Genomic DNA, 12,973 nt, shown 5'->3' on the forward strand with positions numbered 1-12,973 from the left:
GTTGGACGAGACGGAGACCTTGGGATTTGAAAAACAATGAACGCATTAGGTATGCAAGCAAACACGCAAGTGAGCAAATTAATGAAGAGATACCACTATCAAAGAGCTAATGGTTGGCTTTGACATAAATAGACTACATCACTCTTTTATTGCAAGGTTTTCTCTTATTGCTAGATTGATGGCCATTTTCTAAAAAAATGCACCAAAAGAAATTGACGCAATGTCAACAAATCCAAATGCATTTCCCCTATATGTATATACATTTAACATATTACATAACATTTGACATATTATTTTCATAGAGCTTAATTCTATCTTATACAGTATTTGTGCGTATGGATATTTGGAAAGATACTTAATACATTTCACTAGATACTGTCTATTAAAAAAGTCAAAGATCAAAGGAGCATTTTGTACTAGTGTATTTAAAGAGCCAAATAAACAAATTAATACATTTTTGCTCAGATGATTTAAATCTAACAATTTATCCTGAAATGAGGAGCACATACTGTATGACTAGATCTAAAAAAAAAATCTATATTTTCCACTGCAGAAGCAAAGCAACTGGCAGCATTCTTTCTCATAAGTCCTCATAAGAAAGACACAAATTCCAATACATCTCACCAAAAAATAAACAAATGAATAAATAACATCAAGACGTATCTGACTGTATACATGAAGTCTCACCTTGTGGGCGGCGTTGCTTGCAGAAGCTGTGGATTTAAAGCGCTGTCCTCCTCAGGTCAGCTGTGAGACTGGGCAACAGAGAGTAGCAGCAGTAGCTCCAGTATCAGGGTCTGTCCGTATCCCAGCGTGTTTGAGAGAGTGTGAGTGTGTGTGTGTGTGTGTGTGTGTGTGTGTGTCAGTGAGTGTGAAGTCACTCAGAGCTCCTCATACTCTCTGTGCGTGGGGGCAAGCGAGGCTGCTCTTGGCTGACGAGAGGAAGAGAGAGGGGAGGGGAGGAGAGGACTGGGTCTTGTCTCCCCTTATGATTTATAGGCACCTTCACCAGTGACGTGTGCTGCCACTCCACCATCATCATCCCCACCCCCCTAAACACACACACACACACAACCACAACCACAAACATACCCCCTAAACACACACACACACACACACACACACACACACACACACACACACACACACACACACACACACACACACACCTCCTAAACACACACACACACACACACACTACACAAATACACACAAAACCAGCTTACCCCCCCCCCAACACACACACACACACACACACAAACACAAGCCCCATCCTCATCCAAACACACACACATTCTTTGTGTAAAAGAGGCTGAATGCAGGAGGATGTTTCCAGCTGTCGAGTGGAACGGCGACATCCTGTTAAACATTTCGGTGTTCTGTTAAGCACCCTGCCCGGGGGGCTCAGTGCCAGGGCTATGAGAAGCTCGTGTAAAACCCATGGCAAATCGCTCCGTGTCACACTGGCTGATGTGTTAATGACAAACGCCCGGAGGCACAAACACACAGCTAAAACAATGTGTCAGAGCCGTTTAAGAGCAACGCTTCACAGAGTGCATGTAAATTTGTAGATTTGGTGAGTGGCTCTTCAACCAGGTGGGAGGTGGGGCTGCATATATAGCATGCTAAAATCTTTTTTTTGTTTGTTTGTCTTAACAGCATTCATGTCACAGGAGTCTTTTACGTTTAACATTTGTGATATTAAACCTCACACTAACTGCTGCTGTGCTCATTGAAATATCATGAGCACCACTTAATACCCCCTCTACCCCCAAAACACACTCCCACTCCACCTGCTGGAAATATTAATCTGGGGTGAAAGTTAGTGTATGAAAAACACAACTAAATATCACCATCAATGGTAATATCTATTGACCAATATGAGTTAGGACACAAAAAATAGTAAACCCCCCTCGTATCCAGATTGACAGTTCTACAATGCCGGTTTTGTTGCATGCAGGGTAATCTTGTTGGGCGATTCCAAGGGCCAGACATAAATTAAAGGGGAGTATGGGAAATCAGTGGCCGCATCCCCAGGAGCATGGGTCAGCAACTTCTCCACGGTCCCACCCACTCTTCCATTCCGCAAAGTCTCCCTACACGCCCCCTCCACTCCTCTTTCTCTCTCTCTCCCTCCCCCTCATCCACTCTCCCTCTCTTTCACTCTCTCCTCGCTCTCTCTCTTTCACTCTCTCCTTCTCGCTCTCTCTCAGCAGCCCGGGAACCCTCAGATCAAACTGCACACACACCCGGACCCGACGTCGTCGTCGTCCAGTTGAGCGTTTTGTGAGCCGTTCTCGTCCACCCTTCAAGTGTTGTTTCAGGGGACGCAGCCTGGCATGAATCGCCTCTCCGTGCCGAGAGTGAGCATTTACATAATCCGATTAGGGCCGCGGAGGGATTATCCGTCAGGCCCCCACAGAACCGGGGACCTCGTCGGGGGCCGCGGCCCTGAATTGGTGGGGTCCCCCCTTGCCTCGCGCCCCATTCACGAGCCCCGGCTGCAGCTCTGAGGGCCCTGCACCTGCAGAGCTGCTGCACGCTCGGCCCGGCACTTTCAGCCTCGCAGCGTCCTCTCAACACACACACACACACACACACACACACATACACACACATACACACACACTAACCCCACAACAAGCTGGTAGTTGACAAGTAAGTCCCCATTCCCATCTTAGCTCCCTGAAGGACCCAGTGCCTCTCCAGAGCAGAGAGGGCCTCCTCTGTGTTCAACAGCACTCTTCAACAGAGCACCAGGAGGACTCAGAGAGCATCAGCACTCCTGCATGGCTCATCAGCAAAGACGACTGAGGCTTGATTTCTCAACATGAAAACATAACATATGCCAATACATACCAATAAAGTATACAAATAAATAACAAAAAGTACTAGTCAGTTATCCACTTGTCGCCTCAAAAGATGAAACTATTTTAACTTTATTATAATTTTGCCGTGGGACTTTTGTGTTGCCAACAGTTATTTCATCTGTAATCAGAACATTCCATGGTCTCTCATCACTACTCCCCCTCTAGTCTGAATGAGGCTCAAGACGTGTCATACCATATCACATATCCAGTATAAAAATATAAAAAGATAATGTTGTGCTGCTCTAACAAAAAGTAAAGCTGTAAATGCATTCTATTGAGATCTGGGGTTCTTTGGGTAAATTTGACAGGTGCCATTAACACAGGTTTAAATGCGGGGCAAATGGTCATTAAAGCGTAGTTTGTTCTGCTTGGCCATTTTTACTGCCTCCTGGCACAATGGTGGTCTAAAGACATGAGCTGACGGCTATGACCCGGCAGTATCATGTGGAAGAAAAGGACATCTTAAAGGTTATGCCTGACCCGGCTGTTCATTCTCAGTGTCCCTTTCATTACCAGCAGACGGACACAGTGGCCATTACTGGACCGTTACACCAATGTTGATTTAGTGGCTCACGGAATTGTCTAGAAGCGCCTCAATATTTCACTCCCTAGCTTTTTGTTTTTCTCTCTCCCTCCCTCTCTTTCTCCCTCCCACCCTCTCTTTCTCTCTCTCTCCCTCCCTCTCCCTCTCTCTGTAACGTGCTTGTGTCCAGGTTGCCCTGCTGTAAAGCACTGCGGTTAGCGACGCTAAAGAGTGGGAGCTTATTGATGGAGCTGGCAGGCTGCAGAGACAGAGGCGGAGGGTGAAGAGTGACGGAGGGTGGGTGGAAGCAGCCGCAGCAGCAGCAGCAGCAGTGGTGGTGGTGGTGATGGAGGCGGTGGTGGAGGAGGCAGAAATCAATGCCCCGGGGTTCCCTTTGTCTCGGGCTTCATTCCAGCGAGGGGCTGGCTGTGGTGCGCTGGCTCGTGAAGATAAGCCTTCCCAGCACTCTGAGCGAGGGCGATAAGGGGATTGCCGTGTTAATGAATGATTACCTTTCCAGCGTTGCGAGACTGACTGCGAAAAAGGGAAAGGGGGGGGGGGGGGTGTGCTGGGGGGTGGTTATGGGATGGGAGTGGGGGATGAGGTTATCACCTCCAATGGAAATGACAAAAAAATATGAAATAATGTCAACCTTGAAAAAAAATATCATTAATAGGGTGCTAAATAAAACTAAATTAGACCAAGTCATTGAGAGGTCACAGAAAAACACACATTGAAAATATAGACCATGTGGTTTGAGTTTCCCTTTCTAACAGTGCCACAGTGCTTTATTTCCCATGACCTATAGGTCTTCAAGATTTGTGTAATTGCATAATTCCATGGGTATTACCATATTGTTCTCTATCAAAAATGTTAATTATTGAAAAAAATACATATAACTTTGGTCTTATTACCTCTGGGAGTGGAAGCGTAATCGTCTGGGATTAGAAAATAAATCAGTCTGCAGCTTTTCAAAACTGCTCATATTCAATTCTAATTTTAACAGCTTTCTTAAATGCATACGAATTCTCATTTTTCTATGCAGAATAGTTACCCTACTAGCTCTCATTCAAATTTAAATGAGTGGACACCACACGATCCCTACCTCACAAAACGGTGAGCTATTTGCAGTTTTCTGAAGAAGAGAGAGAGAGAGAGAAAGAGAGAGAAAGGAAAGTCCATCATTGTTTGTAAACACAATGGTGTTCCTATTGTACTAATACTGCTCCTTACATAAACACTGTGCGGTCGGCCACCTGCTTGGCCCCTACGTGCACTGGACGTATAGATGTGTGAGGGACAAGGCAGCCCAGGAGAAAAGGCCAGGGGTCAACCAGTCAGGAGGATATAGCCCAATAAAACGCTGTTTGTCCAGGGCTGACGCATGCCGCTGACAGTGGCAATTGTAAAAAAAAAAACATACAGCGTTTCACTTGCTGGAGTAAAAAAGGTGAAAAATACAGTTTAAAAACAAGCAGGGAAAGTTACCACAGAAAGCAGTCAAAAATAGAGATCTGGACAGAGGTACCTGTGTTGACCACACATTATATGTTGTCATTTATTTCAAGTGTTTTGATCATGTCCGCTGTTAGAGGTTAGCTGTATCTATTTTTCAAAGACATACACATATACTCTCACAATAATCATCATAAATATTTTCAAAAACGTACTTACAGTATACTCTCACAACAATCATACATATTTTTCAAAAACATACATACAGTATACTCTCACAATAAATATCATAAATATATTTAAAAAACAAAAGCACATATATTCTCACTCAATAAACATCATAAATATTGATGAGCACAAGATTGAGAACAGTACAGATTGGCACTGTACAAATCGCAGATATGTAACATCCACCCAAAATGAATACACGTCTTATATTCACATACATGACAATAAAAACAGCTATTAATAATTTCATTAAGTAACATTTTTATCTAAAGATCATTCTGTTTAGGGATTAAGGGTAAACATCTATTTGAATAAATATAATAAATACTATACAATCACTGTGGCTGGAACAAAAACGTTTTATTGAGTGTTCACCTTTTTGTGAATGAAATTGTATGCATAGAATATGTTAAATAACCTCTAACAGGGAGGAAGGATCCAAATCAGATGAAAGATAAAAGTCAGAAAAACCTCAGTCTTGTCTGTCCATCACTTCTGCCAGGAACCTTCTCATAGAACAGCTTTCCCTTCTTGGTTTGTGGGAATCCTGAAATAAGAAAATGAAGCACCTGCCTCAGTAACCAAAACTGAAAAGCGGCCAAATGTTGGCAAAGTTTCTCTCTAGGAGTCAGATGACCCCAACCACCACTCTGACTTGACATAATGAAATAATGCAAACACTGAAATGATCAAACATCACTTGGAGAGGACCACAAGGTTTCCTGTTTGTCATGTATTCCAGTGATTATTATATATGTATAATTTCAATTAAATTAATGTCCGAGGGCACTATTTTATAGAGTTACGGTATTTGACAGACACTTCTGTCCAAAGCAACTTACAAAACATTAGATAAAAACATCAATGAGAAAGTTAGGCAATACATTTTCAAGTAGCAATATCTAGTTTTTTGTCACCCAAAATGAAAGTCTCTAGAATTATATTTATGTAATTCTGACCCTTACACTTCACAGTGTTAATTTTTAAGTCCATAATATCCTATTTAATCCTTTATACTTGTCACAATAGGCCTGAAACATGCACAAAATCCTTATGCAGAGAATGAACAGAATCCTCTTCAATTCAATATAATTAAACCTACAAATTGCACCAGGAAGCACTTTTGCTTCTGTGTATGCTGATGACAGACTAAAGCTCCAGCTTGCAAGCTCACACCATCCTGTTCATAAACATGATCAAATTCCACTGTCTGTAAGTTTCTGCAAGTTTTGCCAAGTCAGCTTACCACCTTCTGTAAGACCTCTCTCGACTCTTATCAACAGCGGCACACCCAAGCCTGTGAGCTGTTACTCTCCATGAGAGGTGCCTGCGGTCTCACCTGAGGCTGGGCTCTCCAGCGGAGATATCCCCGCTCTCCTCTTCCTGTCCTGCTCAGCCCTCGCGCCCCCTGGCGTGCTGCCGTCCGGTGTGACGCGGTAGGCCTCGGAGATCAGTTTGCCCGTCCATCGCGACACCGGGGACGAGGCGATGCTGTGGGTCGGACCGCAGGGTATGGCAGCGGGCATCTGACTATGGAAGTACGGCGAAGGTTGGTGCCCACTGGCAAAGCTTCTCTCAAACTGGCTTGTGGTTTGTGTGTCCCTTATCGAATAAGTCTCCTTTGGTGAAATCCTCAACGTCCAATCACGTGCTTGTTTTGTGCGTGGGATGAACTTGTTCTCTTTGACGTCCATGTGCCAGCGTTTATGCTGGAAGCCCTGTGGAGCTGGAGGTGTTGCTGTTGCTGCTGGAGTAGGACTGAAAGAGCTGCTGCTCAAATGTAGTCCAGTGCTCCCTGTCTGCCCCCAATCATCTCTGCTGCGGAAGACATCATTGCACGGAACGGCGCAGGAATTCCCTGTCTGCCCCCAATCATCTCTGCTGCGGAAGACATCATTGCTCGGAACGGCGCAGGAATTCCCTGTCTGCCCCCAATCATCTCTGCTGCGGAAGACATCATTGCTCGGAACGGCGCAGGAATTCCCTGTCTGCCCCCAATCATCTCTGCTGCGGAAGACATCATCAGTCTTACCTGTTTCTTTATGCCCCCAATCCTCTTTCCTTTGGAAAAATGGATCAGCCTGACTTGCATCGGAATACCCTGGTTTCTCCCAAATATCTTTCTTGTGGAAGACATCATGACTCTGACGAGCCCTGGCATTCTCTGTTTGCCCCCTATCATTTTTCCACTGGAAAAAGGCATCAGTCAGATCGGAATTCCCAGTTTTCCCCCAATCCTGTGTCTTGTGGGAAAAGACATCCCTCTGACGTCCAGTGGAATTCCCTGTTTGCCCCCAATCCTGTGTCTGGTGAAAAAAGGCATCGGCCTGACTGGCTTCTTTTTGCCCCCAATCCTCTTTTCTGTGAAAATAGGCATCACTCTGAACTTCTGAAGAACTCCTTGCTTGCCCCCAATCCTCGTTCCTATGGAAATGTGCATCAGTCTGACCGGCAGGGGAATTCCCTGTTTGCTCCCAATCCTCATTCCTATGGAAAACGGCATTGGTTTGACCTGCTCCTGATTGCCCCCAGACGTCTTTCCTGTGGAATATGGCATCACTCTGACCAGCACAGGAATTCCCTACTTGCCCCCAATCCTGTGTCCTGTAGGAGAACACATCACTCTGACCGGCTGTAGAACTCCCTGCTTGTTCACATTCCTCTTTCTTATGAAAGAGGGCATCGCCCTGACCAGCACTGGAAGTCTTGTGGAAGAGGGCATCGCTCTGACCAGCACTGGAAGTCTTGTGGAAGAGGGCATCGCTCTGACCAGCACGGGAAGTCTTGTGGAAGAGGGCATCGCTCTGACCAGCACCGGAAGTCTTGTGGAAGAGGGCATCGCTCTGACCAGCACCGGAAGTCTTGTGGAAGAGGGCATCTTGCTGGGGACTGTGGCTGTAGTGGGACGCCTGCGATTGGACGGCTGAAGCCCAGGGGTCCTGTGTGCTGGGCCGCCCCGTCTGAGGGAGCTGGGTCTGGGGCTCGGGGTCAGGCACGGGGTCAGGCACGGGGTCAGACTGGGGAGCAGGGGAGCCCAGAGGATACAGACCTGTGGTGTCTGTGAAGAGCTGAGAACAGAAAATAGGGCTATTGAGTCTGTGTTCACACTAGACTAGTTCTAAAGAAAACTACGGATTCCTTGATGGACATCATTGTTTAAGTGCCATTAGGATGTACAGTCAGGGTTCCCACTCTAAATTAAATGTAAAATTCCATGACTTTTCCCGGACTTTCCCTGACAAAGAAAAAGAATTTCCATGACTTTCCATGAATTTCCATGACTATATAATGAATGGTACAATATACCGACCAATGATTTCAGAGCAGCCATAGCGTTCAAGAATCTTTTACTTTTTTTAGAGCGGGAGATGAATAAATGGGCATTGAATAAATAAAAAAAGTTGGCCTACTCAAGCAAGCAGTAAATCTAATAACCAGGTATACACCAATTTTGCGTGGAAATATATTTGTATTAATGTATTTTGGCAAGTAGGCTTTAAACTGCTGCAACAAAATTCCCTGATATTCCATGACTTTGCACCAAAAATGATACAATTCCCTGATTTTCCATGTCTGGAATAGACTTTCCAAAATTCCATGATATTCCAGAAATTCATTGACCCGTGGGAACCCTGTACAGTGTGTGTAGTTGTTTATGTGGTACGGAGGGGGTGGGCACCTTGATGACTTTGTGAGGGACCTCAGGCAGCAGCTGCTGGAGCTCTGTGAGGGAGGCTCCCAGGAGCCAGTGCAGGGAGGAGGCCCTCTTCAGCATGATCTGGGCCACCAGCGGACTTACACTGGGGAAACGCATCAGACAGCCCTCATCCTGCAACCAGCAGCACAGAACACAATACATTATTAAACCTAGTTGCTATATACAGGCCTAATTGCATTTCTCCAATGGTCTCTGAACAGGAGCTTTTATTTAATGACTAAATATAATGTACTGTTCCGATTCTTGAACAGATGCATTTAATTATTGACTAACTGTGAATGAAAGGAACTGTAACTTACTGTAAAAGAGAAGTGAGCTGACATTGTATTAGTGTGGTCAGCTTTAGACAAGATACCAATGACAGTGTGGACACCAAGCCTAAATCATACTTTAAAGATACCGACAGCGATTCTGAATGACATCATATTCGTTGACATTTGACCCAAACACCAACAGAACACCAGAGATTGAACTCACCAATCCCCTCACCCAAACTTCTGTTCCATTTCCCCTCAGTTTACAGAGCCACGGCTGTGTACCTTTTTTTTCTACAGTGGTGTGCTCATAAAATGGAGAGCTAACAGATTGTGAAGATAGATTTGCTGAATTATGTTAGAGGTTAGACATTGCTTAGATTCACTGATGGTGCCTTTAACTGGCGACTTCTCCAAGGAGTAACAGCTATTTTACTCTGTCTCTAATGTGTGTGTGCGTGTGTGTGTGTGTGTGTGTGTGAAGAATGTCCATTTAACCCTGGCTTTGTAGCAGATGGCCTTAGTGATAAAGAGAGCAGTACTGACAGCCCTGTGTACCTGTGAGGGCAGCACCGATAGCCACTCTCTGTCCAGATAACTCTGAGGGTCGCCCTCTGATGACATCATGCTGTGATGGGCTATCTGGTAAATCCATCTGGCAATATCCTCCTCCTCTGATACGACCAAAACCTTAGAGAACGTATAAAAAAGGTGAATCACATGGAATCAACCGTGACTTTTCAGATTTTAGAGAACAGTGTCTTGCAGCTCAATTGTGTACCTTGACGTTGAATTCTTCAGACTTCATTCCAAAGAGTACCACAGCTGAGTAGATTAACGCCAAGTTGGTCAAAATTTGCACAGAGAAGCTAGTGAAACAGAGGAAGAGTACAACCACTGACACTTATTCACAGCATTATAGAAGTAGAACCTACTGGGAGAATGTGTAGAAGGCAGCTCCTAAAACCTGTGGCCAGATATATGCCCACATCATGAGCCAAATCCCCAAATGGCTAAGACACACACTGAACATGACAAGTAAGCACTTACATCATCAGTACTGAATGAAATCTCAAAATAAAACAAACTCATTAGGACTCCATACAAATTGAGGAAATACTATGAATAGTAATAATTCACATTGGAGAATAGCTCAGTATGTAACTTATTTTGCAGGCAGAAATCCATACGGAGTGAAAATGAGTCTAATGATGATGAGTCTGAGCTTGCAGTGATAAGGTAGTGAATGTGCCTGTGTGTGTGTGTGTGTGTTTGTGTGTGTGTGTGTGTGTGCGTGTGTGTGTGTGTGTGTGTGTGTGTGTGTGTGTGTGTGTGTCACCATGAGTAGCGGGCGCTGGGGCAATGCAGGATGAGCCAACAGCAGCTGTATTGCAGGGAGAGGGCGATCAAACGCATCACCACCCGCTCACTCGCTCGCTCCATCGCCAGCTCGTCCACCTCCTGATCACACACACACACACACACACATGCACGCACGCACACACGCACGCACAGAGACGAGAGACACATAAGAATGCATGAACACACACACACACACACACACACACACACACACACACACACACACTAGTAAGTAAACGCACAACATATGCACACAGGCAAATACACAGACAAGATATGAGTATACTGTCTTACACTAAGATACATTATAGACATACTAACACACACATATATTCACACAAAAACACAAAACTAAATCAACAGTCAAACAGGGACTGTTCATAAATGCCGAGGGAAGAGCCACACACTACAAGAGAAAAGAAAATCCAGCGGGCAGAAGGTCGATAAACTTCATTAACGTGACACCCCCTCTCTGGCGACCACCCAGAGCCGAGCGGCAACAGAAAGTCATTAATCTCAATGACCTGCAGGAGCACCGCGGTGCTCTCGTCGACTGTAATCACGGCATATTGATGAGCTCCCCCGAGCATCTTCAGCGAGGGACAGTGGCTCCTTTCTATCATGGTCAGGTTATACCTGCGGGAATTCAGCGATCAAAAAACACAGGGGTCAATCTAAGGAAATGACAAAAACAACCAATAGGGGTGGCTACTTGTACTGTGGGTTCGTTTCTGTTGGCTAATTAAACGTTTGAGGCGTACTTGTTCATGTAATAATTTAGATATCGGGGACATGGCTGACATTTAGGTGTCCTTCAGCTTAATCGCTTTTGTGTTTGGATAGTGGAGACTGAACTGAATGCAAATTTGTAGTGGACACCACAGACAGATTTGTAGACACCACAGACTGTCTAAATAGGACAGACACTCACACGGACTCCAGGGTCTGCAGTAAAGATGAGCGATCCAGCAGACCTTCAGTCACAAACAGCGTGAAAGGGATTCTCTCCAGATGAGCTGATGAAGATGAGGGGGCTGTGGGGTCTGTCCCGTTCAACATGAACAAAAGCACAAACCAAAATCTCAAACATATACTCTGTACAATAGTGTGCTACAATGTTTCTTTTCATTTAACTATATCTAAGCCTAATATGCAATCGTGGAATACTCTGGAATGAACTCCAGAAAAATACTGATTGTCAGATTGATTTGAGTTAGATTCATAGATGCTTTTCATTCATTAACAAAATCAGCAAAACACAAAACAGGAAGACACAAAGACATTTTAGCACTGACTTATAAGCATCTTAATCATACAGATCCTTTGAGTCCTTCCAACACTCCAGAGCCAAATATTGACACAGGGCTCAAATGCTGCTTCTTGTCACACCATGACCTCTCCACAAGGCACTGTGACAACAACAATACCAATCTGGTCTGAACTGGTTAAGATCAGCTTTGACCCTGACCAGAGGCGGGGGTGACGGTGGCGAAGGTAACATAGCTGATGTTCCTCTCCCTGCAGATGGAGGGCCAGGGCGTGTGGCCCAGGCTGTCGTACTCCACCACTACAGAGAAGGCGTGCCAGGGAAAGTCAGGACCCAGGTGCTGGCTGCACACCACCACCCAGCTGCTACGCCTCAGGCTGGGCGAGACAGGGACACAAGAGACGTCAGCGTTAAACTCCAGTAGAACTTTGCATCATGTGTAAATGTCTGTAGAGAACACATGTACTGTATATACTGTATCCAGGGTTCCCACACCTTGGTTAATATCAAATTCAAGGACCTTTCAAGGACTTTCCAGGCCCAATATCCTTAAATTCAAGGACCTACTGTAATGTGTTGATAAATTTCAAGCGCGGGCATGGTTAAATCATGTTACCTCAACAGACCAAGGATACCTTGTCAGTTTTCTTTTATTTTTGGTCATAAGACAGGCCTATTCTATTTTTCATGTTTGTATTTTGCATAAAACTGAACTGAAATAAACTTGTCCTAAACAAGTTAAACTCGTTACCATGAACCTGTCGGTTTATTCATCAGAATGTTAAATTAAATATTTGGGCAACAAACACTACACGCGGGAAACACGCAGAAATCACGCTGGCCGTGTACATGTTAATAAGCGGAATTGTACGTAATTGTATGGATTTTTTTTCCTCAAAAAGAAATTCAAGGACTTTCAAGGACCTCCATTTATGTATGTCTCTTTTCAAAAACTTTCAAGGGCCTTGAATTATTTTTTTCAGATTCACAAACTTTCAAGGATTTCAAGGACCCGTGGGAACCCTGTGTATCAATGACAGGAATGGACCAGTAAGACGTAGCCACAACGTCCCCAGACGATTCACAAACGTGCGTAGCCACGACATTATCCAACCACGTTGCTGCGACCACTGCCGTACATGCTCATAACATTGCCGCAATGTAACTGTGTTAGGCGGGCTAATTGTTAAGAGGTCTGATGGTGCAGTTGAAGACTCACCTGTTCAACACCTTCTTGCCATCCACCTGCCAGCAGTTTTCTTCAGACACAACTGCGTCCACCACACCCTCTCCTGC

The 12,973-nt window shown here is 44.8% G+C and overlaps 1 protein-coding gene across 1 annotated transcript; it reads right to left on the reverse strand.

Annotated features, from left to right (window-relative positions):
- Positions 1-4,920: 4,920 nt before the first annotated feature.
- LOC143105911 (uncharacterized) lies at positions 4,921-12,079 on the reverse strand. Its single transcript, XM_076270052.1, has 8 exons — positions 11,342-12,079; positions 10,935-11,046; positions 10,388-10,509; positions 9,830-9,917; positions 9,607-9,738; positions 8,756-8,905; positions 6,416-8,144; positions 4,921-5,623 (listed from the first exon to the last, which is right to left on the reverse strand). Exons 1-8 carry the CDS (start codon positions 11,467-11,469, stop codon positions 5,538-5,540), a joined length of 2,547 nt encoding a protein of 848 aa, XP_076126167.1. The 5' UTR covers positions 11,470-12,079; the 3' UTR covers positions 4,921-5,537.
- Between the last annotated feature and the right edge of the window lie 894 nt (positions 12,080-12,973).

Source organism: Alosa pseudoharengus, unplaced genomic scaffold (assembly GCF_046254945.1).
Source record: "Alosa pseudoharengus isolate Yale_2024_CS ecotype anadromous, Long Island Sound unplaced genomic scaffold, YU_APseudo_1.1 YU_APseudo_1.1_scf_6, whole genome shotgun sequence".
Lineage (NCBI taxonomy): Eukaryota > Metazoa > Chordata > Actinopteri > Clupeiformes > Clupeidae > Alosa > Alosa pseudoharengus.